Source organism: Eptesicus fuscus, chromosome 1 (genome assembly GCF_027574615.1).
Source record: "Eptesicus fuscus isolate TK198812 chromosome 1, DD_ASM_mEF_20220401, whole genome shotgun sequence".
NCBI classification, from domain to species: domain Eukaryota; kingdom Metazoa; phylum Chordata; class Mammalia; order Chiroptera; family Vespertilionidae; genus Eptesicus; species Eptesicus fuscus.
In genome coordinates this window covers 21,509,658-21,524,765 of record NC_072473.1, presented here as the reverse complement: position 1 = coordinate 21,524,765, position 15,108 = coordinate 21,509,658, and the positions used below count along the sequence as shown (strand labels likewise).

At 36.2% G+C, this 15,108-nt stretch overlaps 1 protein-coding gene across 5 annotated transcripts in view; it reads left to right on the top strand.

The window, feature by feature from the left end:
• Window positions 1-15,108, top strand: part of DMD (dystrophin) — a 1,914,059-nt gene that overhangs the window by 1,884,893 nt on the left and 14,058 nt on the right. For all 5 annotated transcript variants that reach the window (XM_054720874.1, XM_028129748.2, XM_054720891.1 and 2 more), the window contains 3 exons: window positions 6,622-6,865; window positions 7,966-8,089; window positions 14,730-14,822. In XM_054720874.1, coding sequence (XP_054576849.1) covers window positions 6,622-6,865; window positions 7,966-8,089; window positions 14,730-14,822 — 461 coding nt within the window. The remainder of the gene's footprint in view (window positions 1-6,621; window positions 6,866-7,965; window positions 8,090-14,729; window positions 14,823-15,108) is intronic.

Genomic DNA, 15,108 nt, shown 5'->3' with positions numbered 1-15,108 from the left:
ATAAAAGCACAAGCACACACAGAGTGTATAATACTGTGTAAAAGGCATTGATCAGTGGAAAGTGACCTTCAATTCTTTATTTCAAAATACCATTATACAGCTATATAATTACACATACTAGGAAAGTTCCATTTAAAGAGTAGACAACGTACTTTGAAAACACTTGGCCTCTGTAAATTGATTACACAAAAAAAGATTGCTGTAATGTTCTTTATCCTAACTAATATGTAGCTAGTAGTGATTGCCAAAAGGGCCAAGAGACGTCATGTTTTCAACAGGTAGAGGTAAGAGCAATCTGATTCATCTCTTATATCCATTACTTGGTTAGGAAAATTTTTACTTGACTAGAAATTTTTTAAAATGTAATTTTGTATCTGGACAACCACATTTATACACTTGGTGACATAAAATTAATCAGATACATCTATGTAGTTGTAGAATGGATGGAGTGTTTTCAGCTCTATGGAGAATAAGAAATTAATAATGGATGGGAGACTTTTTTTTAGGATGACTAGCTGCAGGAAGAAATTGTGGTGACAGGGCCATGTGCAGTGAATTTGAATTAGTGTTCTTTTGGGAGCTACTAGAGAAATATAATTTACAAGATAATAAAGAATGTAAATAGATCCTCTGGAGTCGTTGTCTGATCACTGACATGTATTCCCTGTATTGAAATTACTCTATACACATTCTAATAATTAGAGAATCAGTAGGGGTGAGATGTACATGTATAACTTCAAAAACAGCCAAATATATATTGGTACAATGTAAATTGATAGCCAGCTGATAAAATGAGTAAAATTTGTATTTGTGATTAAGCTTTAAAACAACTTAACAGTGGTATCTCAATGATCTTTTATGGGAATGATCTGTACTTTATAAATACTGCATCCAAAACAATCTAGCATTTGGATTTTTTTTTATCCTCACCCGAAGATATTTTTCCACTGATATTTAGAGAGAGTGGAAGGGAGGGGGAGAGACACAGAGAGATAAACATCAATGTGAGAGAGACACATCAAGTTGGTTGCTTCCTGCACATGCCCTGACTAGGGCTGGGGAGATGGAGCCTGCAACCGAGGTATGTGCCCTTGACCGGAATTGAACCCAGGACCCTTCCGTCCATGGACAGATGCTGTATCCACTGAGCCAAACTGGTTAGGGCCAGATAACTCTTAAAGGTTTTGGCATGTGTGTTTTAAATATAAGCCTTAATTTATAAAGGCTAAATGACTTAATTTCCCAGCCCTTAAAAAAATATGCCCTAGCACAGTCCTGTAACCCTGATCATGTTTATCAGGAAACATTTAGTAGTTATCTCTAATGCAACCCCCTGAACATCATTTGTTCTTGATTATTTTTGTAATCATTAGTAAATACCTTTAAAAGAGAATTTAGACTCAAATCAAAGAACTGTATTTTACTTGGTTTCTGGCCAAGATACCTCTTTTGAGCTATTTCTGGCTTTTCAGAGTTTTGGCATGACAGCTTGTCCTGCCTCAGAGCTTCAGGAGGAAAAACTAGTCCCTCAAAAGCAAATTTGTTACTGAGTTTAATAGAAGGTTTATGTATGTTACATATTTGTTTAAGAGAAAGGAACTCCTTTGGCTCATTTAATCCTGTCCTGGTGAATTTAGGTTTGAATGGATTCTGAGGGAATATTGATCTTTCAGCAGAAAAATCAGCAAGCCCTGGTAGGCTTCTGATCAAGATCACATTAGCTCTTGCTTTAAGGCATCTTCCTCAGCTCCTACCATTTATCCAGTGGTAGATAATATATGGAGTGAAACAAAAATGGAAAAGACATAGCTGGGCTTTAAAATAAGATGAACATCTCTCTGGATCAGAAATGGAAACAAACACAGGGCACAGTGAGCAGTATGTGGTATGTAGTGGGCTTTCAGCTCCTGCTGTCTTAACAGGAATTACAATTTTCCTCACAAGGTGTGGGGGCCCAGAGCCAGATATTTGAAATCAGGGCCGCGCAAAAACACACCCGGAAAGGCACACACATAGGCATACTCATATGTGAAAGAACATTGAAAAAAGAACAGTTTGGAGTGCTGCGGGGGACTACTGCTTACTAGTATATGCAGCCATGGACCTAATGTGGAGCCTGGGGAACAGGTGGGGAGTGCACTTGGGAAAGAGAGCATCAGAGCCTTAATACCAGGGCATGAACCATGCTGCCTGGTGATGAAAGTCACAACAACTGCACTCATATCATTCAATGCAACTGCTACAGATTACCAATATAAGATCTAGTAGTTCTTACAGGCTAGAGACCTGTGAATGGCAGATGGTAACTGCCAAAAAACCACTTGATGGGGAGAGGTGAGTTCCAGCAGGAGAGGAAAACACACTCCATCTCTTTCAAAATGTGTCTTCAAACCAAAATCCAAAACACATTAAAAGGTGAGAGAGTCCCTCCAAACTGACCATCAAAAGATGAATTAAGCCGAAACCGGTTTGGCTCAGTGGATAGAGCGTCAGCCTGCGGCCTGAAAGGTCCTAGGTTCGATTCCGGTCAAGGGCATGTACCTTGGTTGCGGGCACATCTGTGCAGGAGGCAGCTGATCGATGTTTCTCTCACATCTATGTTTCTGACTCTCTGTCTCTCTCCCTTCCTCTCTGTAAAAAATCAATAAAATATATTTTTAAAAAAAGATGAATTAAGCCTAGATGAAAGTAAAATGATAGAATGGTACAACAAGTATTGCTTGTAAGTACATTTAGGATGTGCTCAAAGACATAAATAAGAAAACACCTTTGTTAAAAAGAACAAGAAACTAAGACACAGAAATAGATGAAAAATAGATGGATCTGAAAAAGACATCTTTGGAAATAAAAACTATCACAACTGAAGCTACGAAACCCAATAGACAGGATAGAGTGGACCCAGTCACAGAAGATAAGAGAATTAAAAGATGATTCTGAGGACTTTATTGTGCACAGCGCTAAGAGAAAAAGATAAGAAATAAACGAGCAATTAAAAGAGATGGGGAATTGGCCACAAGGCTCTAAAATATACCTATTCGAAGTCTCAGAAGAGAATGGATGAAATGGCAGAGAAGCAATGTTTGAAGCTGTAATAGCTGAAAATCTTCCAGAACTGAAGAAGGATGTGAGTTTTTAAGGAAATGGTCTCCCGAGAGAAATTTCAAACATCTGGGAAGGCAAGAAAGGCTCTACTTAGGAGCAATTGGTATTCTTCACAGCTCAGCTTTGGGAGGCCCTGGCTGATTCAAATGACCTTTTCTCTTTTTCACTGGAAAACATAAAAACTGAAATGTAATGTGTTGTATATACTAAACCATGTTTTCTGAACAAAGGCACTTATAAATAACCCATTAAAGGAGAATCTGTAGACAACTAGACCCAGAGGATCAAGATATCAAGGAAGACTTCTCTAAAAAATTCCATTACCTTTGTGAAAAGTAGGTGGCAAGATAGTAATAATTTGTTTTTAGACATGGTCTTCAGGGTAGTATCACAATGTTTTCAAAAATAACATTGTGGATGACCCAATAGAGTAGAAAGAAGAATCCTGAATAGGATATTACGTAAGAAGGTATTACTAGTTGGAACATTTCAATGAAGGTGAATTTCTTTTAGTGAATACTGCAAGGGGGAAAAATAGAAGATAATTCCTATCAAGTGAAACCTTATGAACATTGAATGCTGCTTCAAGTTCACAGAAACATTTAGGTGATTGTCAGTGGACAACTGCATACCTTGGTTCACACCCAGAGGACCTATATGCAGAATCTGACTGAAGATTTATTTTGATAAATCTCTACTTATTACTGCTTTGTCAAAGCAGTTTGCTACAAAACAAACTGCATACACAACTGTCCTTGAAGATTGAGAACTGATGGGATTTCAATCAAGACAGATAGGAGATTATATTCCTGTAGATGAAAAAGTCATATATTGGTTTCCTACATAACTTTAAATTCCTAGAAAACTTATAATGTTAGCTATAGGGTAGAGCTTAAAAAAAAGAATAGATTGGATTTTATTTCTTCTTTAATGTGAAGATACATCATTTTGAAACTAAGCATTTTGGAAAACATGCCATTCTTCCTAACTGAACAACAGGAAATACTTTCCTAACAGGAAACATGATCATGAGATTATCTTACTTTCTCCAGTGGGACAATGGAAAAACTTCTCACCTCACTTGCATCTCATATCTTTTCTCATAGATATAGGTCCTCCACATTTGTGGATAGGAAGTTCTCTCACCTGATGAAATATCATCTGTGAACAACAGAAATCTGTCCTCTTATTTTGGTATTTATCGTAACTTGAAAAAAGGTATCAAAGAGTTCTAATCAGCCACCAGGTATCAAATAGCAGAAGTGTCATCAATGGGAATTGTATTTCCAGCAATTCTAAAGCAAGAAGGAAATCTGTAGTCCTGAATATATTTATTAAAAAGCATGAAAATAAAAATAAATGATTTAAGCATTCAACCTGAAAAGCTAGAGGAAAAGGCACAGTGAATTACACCATGTTATTAATGAATGTGAAATGAGACTAGAAGTGAAGAGCTTCACCACATTCCTGGATATGAAGACTCAAAAACATGAAGTCTGTTCTTCCCAGTTTAATCGATAAATTCAGTGTAATTCAAACCCCACATTTCACCAAGAATTTTGATATGTAAAGGTGACACTAAAATCATAGGGAAGATCAAAGGGGTGAGAAAAGCAGAGACCATTTTAAGGCAGAACAATGGGAATGGGAGGGTCTACCACACACCAACTTATTTGAAGCTGCGGTGTGGCACCTGCATGGGGCGGAGACATACAAAGAAACCAACAAAATGGAATAGAGAGCTCAAATGCACACTGTGTGTTTATGGACTCTTGATGAATTGCCGCGGTACCCTTAGAAATCACTGGGGGGAAAATATATATAATGAATGGGGTTGGCTTAATAAGTTATCTATGGGGGGAAGTAAAAGTAGATTGTATGTTTACACCAAGCACAAAAGATTCTGTGTAAAGTCCTAAATGTGAAGAACAAAATGTGAAACTTTATGTCAGTACAAGGAAGATTTTCTTAAGCAAAACATAAAAAGCAGAAAATGGAGTAATATATGAAAATTTAAGTTTTTTGGACAACAGGATGCCGTGAACAAAGTTAAAGATAAGCTATACAGAGATATGGGTAGGAGATGATATTTGTTGTGCATATAGCTGACAAAACAATAAGCATCCAGAATATAACCAGAACTTTAATGAGAAAAAGACAATCCAGAGGGGAAATGGGTAAAGAAATCATGAAAAGCCAATTAACACAAAAGAAGTTCAACCTCACCAGTAATCAAGGATGTACAAATTAAAATGCACCCATCAAATTGGCCAATGCTTAAGTGTTTGATAACCCCAAGTCTTTGATGAAGATGTGGTTTAATGAAAAATCTCATTCACTACTGGTAAGAGAGTAAATTGGTAAAACCACTTAGGAGAGCAATTTGGTAATATGTAGCAATGTAAATGTTGCTGGAACCCCAAAATTCCACACCTAGCTATGTTCTGTAAGGAATCTCTTAAACAGGTACCCAAGGAGACAGATAGAAGGAAGTTCATTGCATCATTGTAACTGTGAAAAGTTGGAAATTTAAATGCCCATTGACAGGAGAGTGTTTTTGGCATATTAAAGCAGCAGAATAATCCCTTACAGCACTTAAAATCGCAAACTATTATGTATCAACATGGATAACCCACCAAAACAGTGTTGAAGGCAAAAAGTAACTCTTAGAATGGTATGTACATTCTTAAACATTAAGTTCTTAAATAGAAAGTTTAAAAACGTGAAAAATAATGCTATTGGATTGAATTACATGAAATGGCCATTTTTGTAGGTAAAAAACAAAACAAAAAAAAAAAAAAAAACGGCCGAATATCAGCCTCTTTGTTAAGTTCATCCTAGTATTTGTGGATATGATTGTGGTAATGATGGACACGGAATTCAGGATGGCATTATCTCCTTGGGGGCGATGGTGAGGAGGGACTGATATGGTATTGACCAGGGCATGTCGGGGAGCTTCAGCTTTAACTATCATATTTTATTGCTTCAAATATGATTTGAAAACAATAGGGCAAATGTTATATGTATTAAAGCAGTGTGTTGGGTACATGGGTACATTCTTAGTATGTTCTTATACATTGCTGTTGAAATAGCTGATGGTTTTTTATCAGCAAACCACCGTGTTGATAGAGGTATAAAAGTTGTAATCTTATGACATTATAGAGAAGTATTTACAAAATGGTTAAATTTTTTTGCTGCTGACTTGTCTGAACATAGCATTCATGAGGCTTTTTGTATAAAATGAAAGGTTGAAAAGCACCTCGCCTCACACACCTGTCAGATGCTTCTGATTTTATTTTTATTTTTTAGCATTACTATAAGATCGTCATCATAAAAATCCATTCATTAAGTGCCCCCCTCTTCTGCTTGCTCTTGTGTTTGGTGGTGGTCAGGTGCATCTCTGCCATTTTATATGAAATCTGGTGATGATACTGAACTTACTTTTTTTTCCTTTCCTTTTCTTTTTCTTTCTTTTCTTTCTTTTTTTTTTTTTTTTTTTTACTTCTTTGGTGCCAACAGGAATCTGCAAGCAGAATATGATCGCCTGAAGCAGCAGCATGAACACAAAGGCCTGTCCCCACTGCCGTCTCCTCCTGAAATGATGCCCACCTCTCCTCAGAGTCCCCGGGATGCTGAGCTCATTGCTGAGGCCAAGCTACTTCGTCAACACAAAGGCCGCCTGGAAGCCAGGATGCAAATCCTGGAAGACCACAATAAACAGCTGGAGTCCCAGTTGCATAGACTAAGGCAGCTGCTGGAGCAAGTGAGTCCCCCGACCCCCTCTTTAACTTGGGACATTTACAAAACCGTACTTTCTTTCTCTTCAATAAAACTAAAAAACAGACCGCCTTTTGAGAAGTGCAATAGGCATCAATTTGTTGAGTACCTCGTATGTGCCTAGCAATGTGCTAGATATCAAGGGACGTGAGGAGGAAAACTAGTGTGTTTGTTAATATTTGTTCAAGATTGTTTCCTACAAAAAAATGTTCTTATTGGAATGATTTAAACTTCATCTTTAAAAAAAGTACCGAGCCCTGACCGGTGTGGCTCAGTGGATAGAGCGTCGGCCTGCGGACTGAGGGGTCCCAGGTTCGATTCCGGTCAAGGGCATGTACCTGTGTTGCAGGCACATCCCCAGTAGGGGGCGTGCAGAAGGCAGCTGATGGATGTTTCTCTCCCATCGATGTTTCTAACTCTCTATCCCTCTCCCTTCCTCTCTGTAAAAAATCAATAAAATATATTTAAAAAAAAAAAAAAAAGAAGTACCGAAAGGTTTCCACTAGTTTTCTAAAAGTGAAAATGTTACCTCTTAAAATGGAACTCTCTTTTTAACAATTAGTATTACTGTAATTTCTGGTATACCTTTGGGGTTTTTTCTTATATTTTCTAAAATATAATTGTTAAGCCTCCATTGAAAACCTAGTAAGATACTGCATTGTAGTAGGCCCTACCTGCACGTGGTCCTGGCTTGCTGAGAATGTTACCTTTTAGGATATGTTTTCTCCATCTTACTTCACAAAAATATGAATTCTCCACTACATTTTTTGTGGCCCCACGTGGTTTCACCATTCTCCCATGACCTTCTAAATATTTTAATTATTTAGTCTAATGAATTTTATATATCCTTTTTCACTGTAGCTGTGATTTTTTTTTCTCAAACATATAAGGGGGCACAACTCAGGCACAAAAACAATATCCATGGAGCTCATCAATAGTGAAATTTCCCAAATTTAACAATCTTTAGGAGGTTTCTAAGTAGGAAAGGTCGTCATTTCTGAGTAATAAATGTCTATAATGGTTTTATAGTTATATATCTGAGTGTTTACTATGAAAAATAATACTGTTTTCCTTTGGATGCATTAGCCCCAAGCAGAGGCCAAGGTGAATGGAACAACTGTCTCCTCACCTTCTACCTCTCTTCAGAGGTCAGATAGCAGTCAACCTATGCTGCTCCGTGTGGTTGGCAGTCAGACTTCAGAATCCATGGGTAAGTGTCTGTCTTAGGTACTCCTGGATTTTGTTATTTCTTAAGGTCTGGAAAGGGTGAACTCCTTGCTGAGAGGTTCAAATCGTTGGCTACATTATCTAATATCATCTCTGGGCAAAGCATTGTGAAGGAAGAGAAAATGTTTGACGTTGTTTTCCTGGCTTTCCCACACCTTTAGTAATTTAGGGCAATCTGTGCATTAGATTTGTTGTCTCCACATGAGATCTGAAGATAGCTAGCAGATTGTCGGGACTGTAAAAGATCACTCAGTATACGAAAAGATATTGTGTGCCTTTGAAAACTCCATAAATTCCAAATACAAGTTTTAGGACCACTGTTGTTATTTCCTACTGCAGGGTTTTCCCCTTTTTTGAAGTAAGCAAAACGTGTGAAACTGAGTCACATATGTTAGCCGTGAGACTCAGAGCCCTGGGTGCTTAGAAGCATTAATTATTTAGGCATGTCAACACCGGCAAAGAGGCAGCGTGCCCATGAAAGCACCCAAGGTAAAGTGCACATCAGGCCCTGGTCCTGATGATTTGTGGAGCCAAGAATATTGTGGCAGAACTTGAATGCAAGGGCAAAACTGCTATATTCTGGGGGCTGGGATAGGCTGAGATAATTTGCCAATATACAATGGGTAGGCTCTGTTGTTAAGTGTGTCCTCTGAAAGAAAAGACTGAATTCAAAGGAGATTTTTTTTAAATGTATAAGGCAACTTCATTTAAGAAGAGAAAAACCCCAACCGTCTTCTTGAAGGATGCCCACAGGTATTTAAACAAATGCTATGGGTGTCCTCATACTTTGAAGGTCTATGTGCCAAGGTCTGTGAACCATATTCTGGATAGAGAGTTGCATTCTTTAAATAAACAACCCCAATGACCTTTTTAAAGTGGAATATGGGTGAATTCATAGTAGGTGATCTATGTAATGAGTAAAGTGCTTCCTCAAAGCATGAAATACTTATCACTGATAAGTCTCTGTGTACTATATGTGTGTTTACTGGAAGAGTATCCTAATAAAGCTTACATTCTATTGGAAAAGACAGACAAAGAAATGGAAATTCACAGTTATGTTCTCTTGGCTTTCATGAGCTACACACACAGGAGCCTATGACTTCCTAACGACTCCTTATGTCTAATGACTCCTTAGCTTCTGATTTAGAACAATTTCAAACTTATGGCAGAATTGTAGTTAATGCAATGTTTTGGCCACATTTGCTTTATTTATTTATAGTTACATCTATTTTGTATATCTATATGTTAACATCTTTACATTTACTGTTTATATGTATTTATATTTTATGTGCATATTTTATGCATGTGTAGAGTTTATTGATTTGTTTCTCATTTCACTAGCCCACTTAATGATTATGTTTCATACATAATGACACTTCACTCCTAAATCCTTCAACATGCATCTTCCAAGGTGAAAGATCTTTGCATTCATAACTACAATAGAATTACCACACTCAGGAAATTAACACTGATACAATACTATTACCTAATATATAATTTAAAATTCAGATAGCTCCAGTTCTGCCAATAATATTCTGTATAGCATTTTGCTTTATTTTTTTTTCATTCAGCATCCAATCAAGGTCATGCTGTGCATCTAGTTAACACGTCTTTTTAGCCTCCTTTAATCTAGAATTCTTCCCCAGCCTCTCCACATGACAGTGGCATTTTAGAAGAGGTCAAGCCAGTTGATCTGTAGAATGTTCCTCAATTTGCATCTATCTGCTTGTTTACTCATGATAGGATTAAAGTTAAATATTTTATAAGCAATTACCACATAGGTGATGTTGTATCTTTCTCAGCTCATCACCTGAAGGCTTTCCTAACATTCTCTCTCCATCTCCTTTACTCTTTCTTGGCACTACTTCCATTCCTTGGCTTCTGCCATGTTGATAACCATAAGTCCTAAATCTCTCTACTGAGTGTCTTCTGGATAAAAATATAACCCAATCTGAAATCCCGGTCAACTTCCAGAACATTTCTTCCAATTTTCCAAACTACACAAAGGCAGTCATTTTCCACACTTTGTCCCTTTATCTACTTTCTTTTACTTTTTAGCTTCCTTGAAGTATAATTGATATACAAAAATTCCATACATTTAATATATACATTTGGATGAGCTTGGACATATGTGTACATCCCATGATATGATCACCACAAGCAGGCACTAAACATATCCATCACTTCTAAAATCAACCCTTTCCTTAATTTCTTTAGCCAAGTCCTACCATCATCAATCAAATCATCATGGTCAATCTGTTTTTACCTCTCTTAAAATGAGCAGAACTCTTCAATTCAGTATTTCTGCCCAAATTTAGCCTTCATCATCTGATCAGCTGAACAGACAATATGAGTACTCTCCTAATTGGTTTCTTTCTTTTCTTTTCTTTTCTTTTCTTTTTTTTTTTTGGTCCCTCTCCCTTTTCAAGCCATCTTCCAGATGTTTTCAGTTTCTCTCCTAACATTCAGATTGTATATTATTCTTCTCCTTAAATATGTTTGTGACTCCTGTTTGCCTATAGAATAAAGTTCATACTCCTTAGCATGGTATTCAAAATCCACTTTCCTCTGCAACCCAATTTTTTACTGCCTTCAAACATGACCACAAAAGATCCCGAATAGCCAAAGAAATCTTGAGAAAGAAGACCAAAGCAGGAGGCATCATACTTCCTCAGTTCAAACTATATGACAAAGCCATCGCAGTCAAAATAATATAGTATTAGCCTAAAAATAGACTCATAGATCAGCAGGACAGAATACAGCCCAGAAATAAATCCATGCATATATAGTCAATTTATTTACAACAAAGGAGCCAACAACAGACAATGGGAAAAGGATAGTCTCATCAGTCAGTGGTGTTGGGAACACTGGATATCCACATGCAAAAGAAGACCACTATCTTATACCGAAAAATCACAAATGGATTAAGGGCTTGAACATAAGACTTGAAACCATAAAACCCCTGGGAGAAAAGATAGGCAGTAAGCTCCTTGATATCAGTCTTGGTGATGAAATTTTTGGAGTTGGCAGCAAAAGCAAAGGCAAGAAACGCAATAATAAGTGTGACTACGTCAAATAAAATGCCCTGTTACAGCAAAGGAAACCATCAACCAAATAAAAAGGCAACATATGGGATGGGACAAAGTATTTGCAAATCATATATCTGATAAGGGGTTAATAACCAAAATATATAAAGAACTCATACAACTCAATAGAAAAAAATCTGATTCAAAAATGAGCACAAGATCTGAATAGACATTTTTCCAAAGAAGCAGCACAGATGGCCAGCAGGTACATGAAAAGGTGCTTAAGATCACTAATCATCAGGGAAATGCAATTTGTAACCACAATGAGATAAAAGAATATTAGCTACTAATTTTAATATTTTTCACCACCATTGAACACTGACCGGCTAATAATCACTATTATCATTGTATACCATAATTAAAGAACTTATATACAGCCTTATAATGTAAAATTGAAACCATCTACCCCAAATATAATTTTTAAAAAGTAATTGAAGCTAATATCAAGTACTGGATAAATCATTTTTTTTCTTCTGAAAAACTGGAGGAAAGCAGAAAAAATATGTCATGAAGTAATCACACATCAAGCTGGAAATTTGGTTAAAAACATTATATGTGATTTAAGTAATCCAAAGAAAAGTAATGATGGGCATAGTTGCTAATACACAGACCCCTTTTTAAGAGAAAATAATTTTCTAGTACATAGTTCCCTTTTGTATAAAGAGAAAATGTTTTGCTTAGGTGTAAGCAAAATTACAGGAATAAGGTTTCTTAGGTCTTTTCTGCATAGGTTCTGGCTAAAGTCACTTCTTAAGCAAGTAGGAAAATCATCATTTGAATTGAGGGAAGGGAAGTGAGTCAGATGGGATGTCATCCTTTCAAGAAAGCCTAACATCTTGCTGAGTTTCAGAAGACTTTAAAAGAGATCTTGCCCAGAGCAAACCATTCCATTTCTTTTTTCCCCAGATTAACTTTGAGTCATTTCACCTATTTTTTCTCTACTTCCTCAGTGTCTATCACATTATGTTATATCAGGGTATATTTTAACTTTGATTATGTCTTTCCTTATTTTGAAATACTCATTTAAAAATGTTTCAGTCATTTTTGGGCCAACTTCAAACAAGCCATGACAGTTATAGCTAATAATCAAAAAAGGAGTTTTATGCATGTTTGTGGGAATCACCTTGGAGTAGAATGAAACTGGAGTGTTAATTCTAAAGAATTGCAATTGGCTAAGTTTGAAGTCCCTTGACCATTAGCAGTATACTTTTGAGCAGGCATTTGCTATTTCCTCTGTCTGATGTGTTCTTCCCTCTCACCTACCTACTTCACACCCTCACATCCTTAAGGTTTTTGCTCAACTGTACCTTCTCAATGAGGGCTTCTAAGACTCCCCTTTCTGAAAATTATTCCTCATTAACCCTCTCTTCTGTTTACCATCACCTGGCATACCTATGTAATTTGCTTGTGTATTTGTTTAGTCTGTGTGCCAACATAAGAATATAAGTTCCATGAAAACAGGACTTTTTTGGGTTGTTTATTGCTATAACTCCAACACTCAGAACACTGCCTGGCATGTAGTTGGCCTTTAATAAATATTTGAATAAATAAACTAATCTTACTTGTTTTAAATTTTTATGACTTTTTTTAGATATTTAAAATCTAGCTGTTTTAACTCTTCCAGTGTAATGTGACATAAAAAATATTAGGGTTTAAGCATTTTCAGTGTGTTGATTTACCTGTACTCATGCGTATCTGGGATAAATCTGATTTTTATTTTTAAAAGGCAGTTAGTTAAACCCAAAGGATCTTTTTTACTTACTGAGAAAATCTTTTAGAAAAGAAGAAAGCAAGATTATACTTTGTGTATGTACTACCTAGGATGTAACAGGGACTCAAAAATGTTTGAATGGGCACATTTATATCTGCCATGAAAGTTTTCCATTAAAACATATAAGCCAATTTTACATTTGTACTTAGCCACTTATATTTGAGACTTAAAGAAAGATGATACTTTATCTGTAGAGATGAACTTGGCTGACATCATTAGGTTTATACTTTATAATTTGATTCTTGAAATAATTCAGGGAGAGGAATGCCAGTCATTTCATTGAACTGTGCCTGAATCTTAACGCAGTACAATTAAGTTCCTAGAGCTCCAATATGATGTAATTAAACTGTCAGAAATGTTAACATCGTTGCTCATGAGTGTATCTATTGGTTCAAATGTATTCTGTAAGGCATAATATCACTGCCGTGGACTAGGTGCCATTAAAAATGCCTCATGTTCTGCAATTGGGCAAAACTTTGCATCAGTAACGGAACATAGGGATGTAATCATCCTTGTAGTTGTCCAGACTCAGTATGCTGAATTTCATCTTTTTCATTTCTAAAAACACAGATTAAGCCCAGGAGTGTGTGGATAGATGGATGGATGGATGAAAACAAGGATGAAAACTTAATAATAAATGCAGGATTGTACTCATAGTTGAAAATTTAAGTGGCAGGGACCTTAAATATTAGCATCTTTAAATTATTATATCACTGGCTCTCCAGTCATTTCCCAATCAGATGTGAACCTAGGTTTCCTTCATTATTGTTGACTTGCTGAAGCAAGGTCTTCTTTTAGGTGAAAATGACAATATGCTGGAACAAATTGAGATGGGAGAGAAGTTATTTTCACTATTAGAAGGCTGAATGTTATGAAAAATTAGTTTCCAAGGACCTTCAAAGTTCAAAATAATTTTGTTTATACTTAATAAAATTCTCCCTTACTGAAATGCTGTTTGAGGTATATGTCTTTAACATGTGAATAAACAGAGAACACAGATCAACAAAGCCTACAAGGAAACTCATTCTCTGAGGAAGACTATCCATCCCTACATTTTTTGCCTTCCAAATCACCATTCTCTCCTCACATAAATTCTCAATAATTAAAAGTTTCCCCTTACTAGCCTCCAAAAACAATATTATGATAAAGTAGTCCCATGTAACAAAGAGGAAAGGAATGTAACTCCTCACTATTCCCCATATCCACAGTTCTTCAAATACTAGTATTAATATTTTATCACCTATATAAGTCACATACAACTTTTATTTCTCCCTGTTATACTGGACTTTAAAGGTACTTCATTTTTGGTTAAATGTCAAAGGAAAAAGTGGTGAAAATACTCAGTGTCTCCACTCCTTTCTTTCTTACCTTCATAAATGCAAGATGTCACAGTCTTATTTTCTTTTGCGTTGAAAAGATACCGCAAGTGTCCAATAATAATTTTTTTTATTACAAAGAAAATGTCTCACATTTGTTAATAGGACACAAGAAACCTATGTGAACTTTATCTTAAATTTTAAACAGATGTACAGTTTTCTTCTGCAAAGATAATGACATAGATAAACCCCACATGGAATTCTTCTTCCCTTAAGGAGTTATTCCCTAATCAGTAAGCTTAAAGGGGTGTTTTTATTTATATTATTTATGAACAAGTGGAAATGAATTTTAATGGATTTTTAGATGCAATCATGGGCCTTTACTCTAGTACTTCTAATTTTTTTTTCCTTAAGTGTAATGGCCATTGTTTGTGTTTGCTTTCTTTTAAGGTGAGGAAGATCTTCTGAGTCCTCCCCAGGACACAAGCACAGGGTTAGAGGAAGTGATGGAGCAACTCAACAACTCGTTCCCTAGTTCAAGAGGTAAGCTGCACTACCGGACAGTAACTCAGACCTACTGGAGTTAGGCCACTTATCGGAAATACCCAGCTAGTATGGCCGTTTTCCACGTTTAATAAACATATGCTGACAGAATGCCAATTTGGGATCACCGTGAGAAGATTTTATTTTTAAATGTGAATTTCTGGTTTGGATGAATGAATTTTCTGGTTAAATTTAAATACCTGTGTAATCTAGATGATTGTAGAAATAGGGAATACTAACTTGTATTTCGAAAGTATTTTACTTCCTTGGCACATTACTCTGCAGA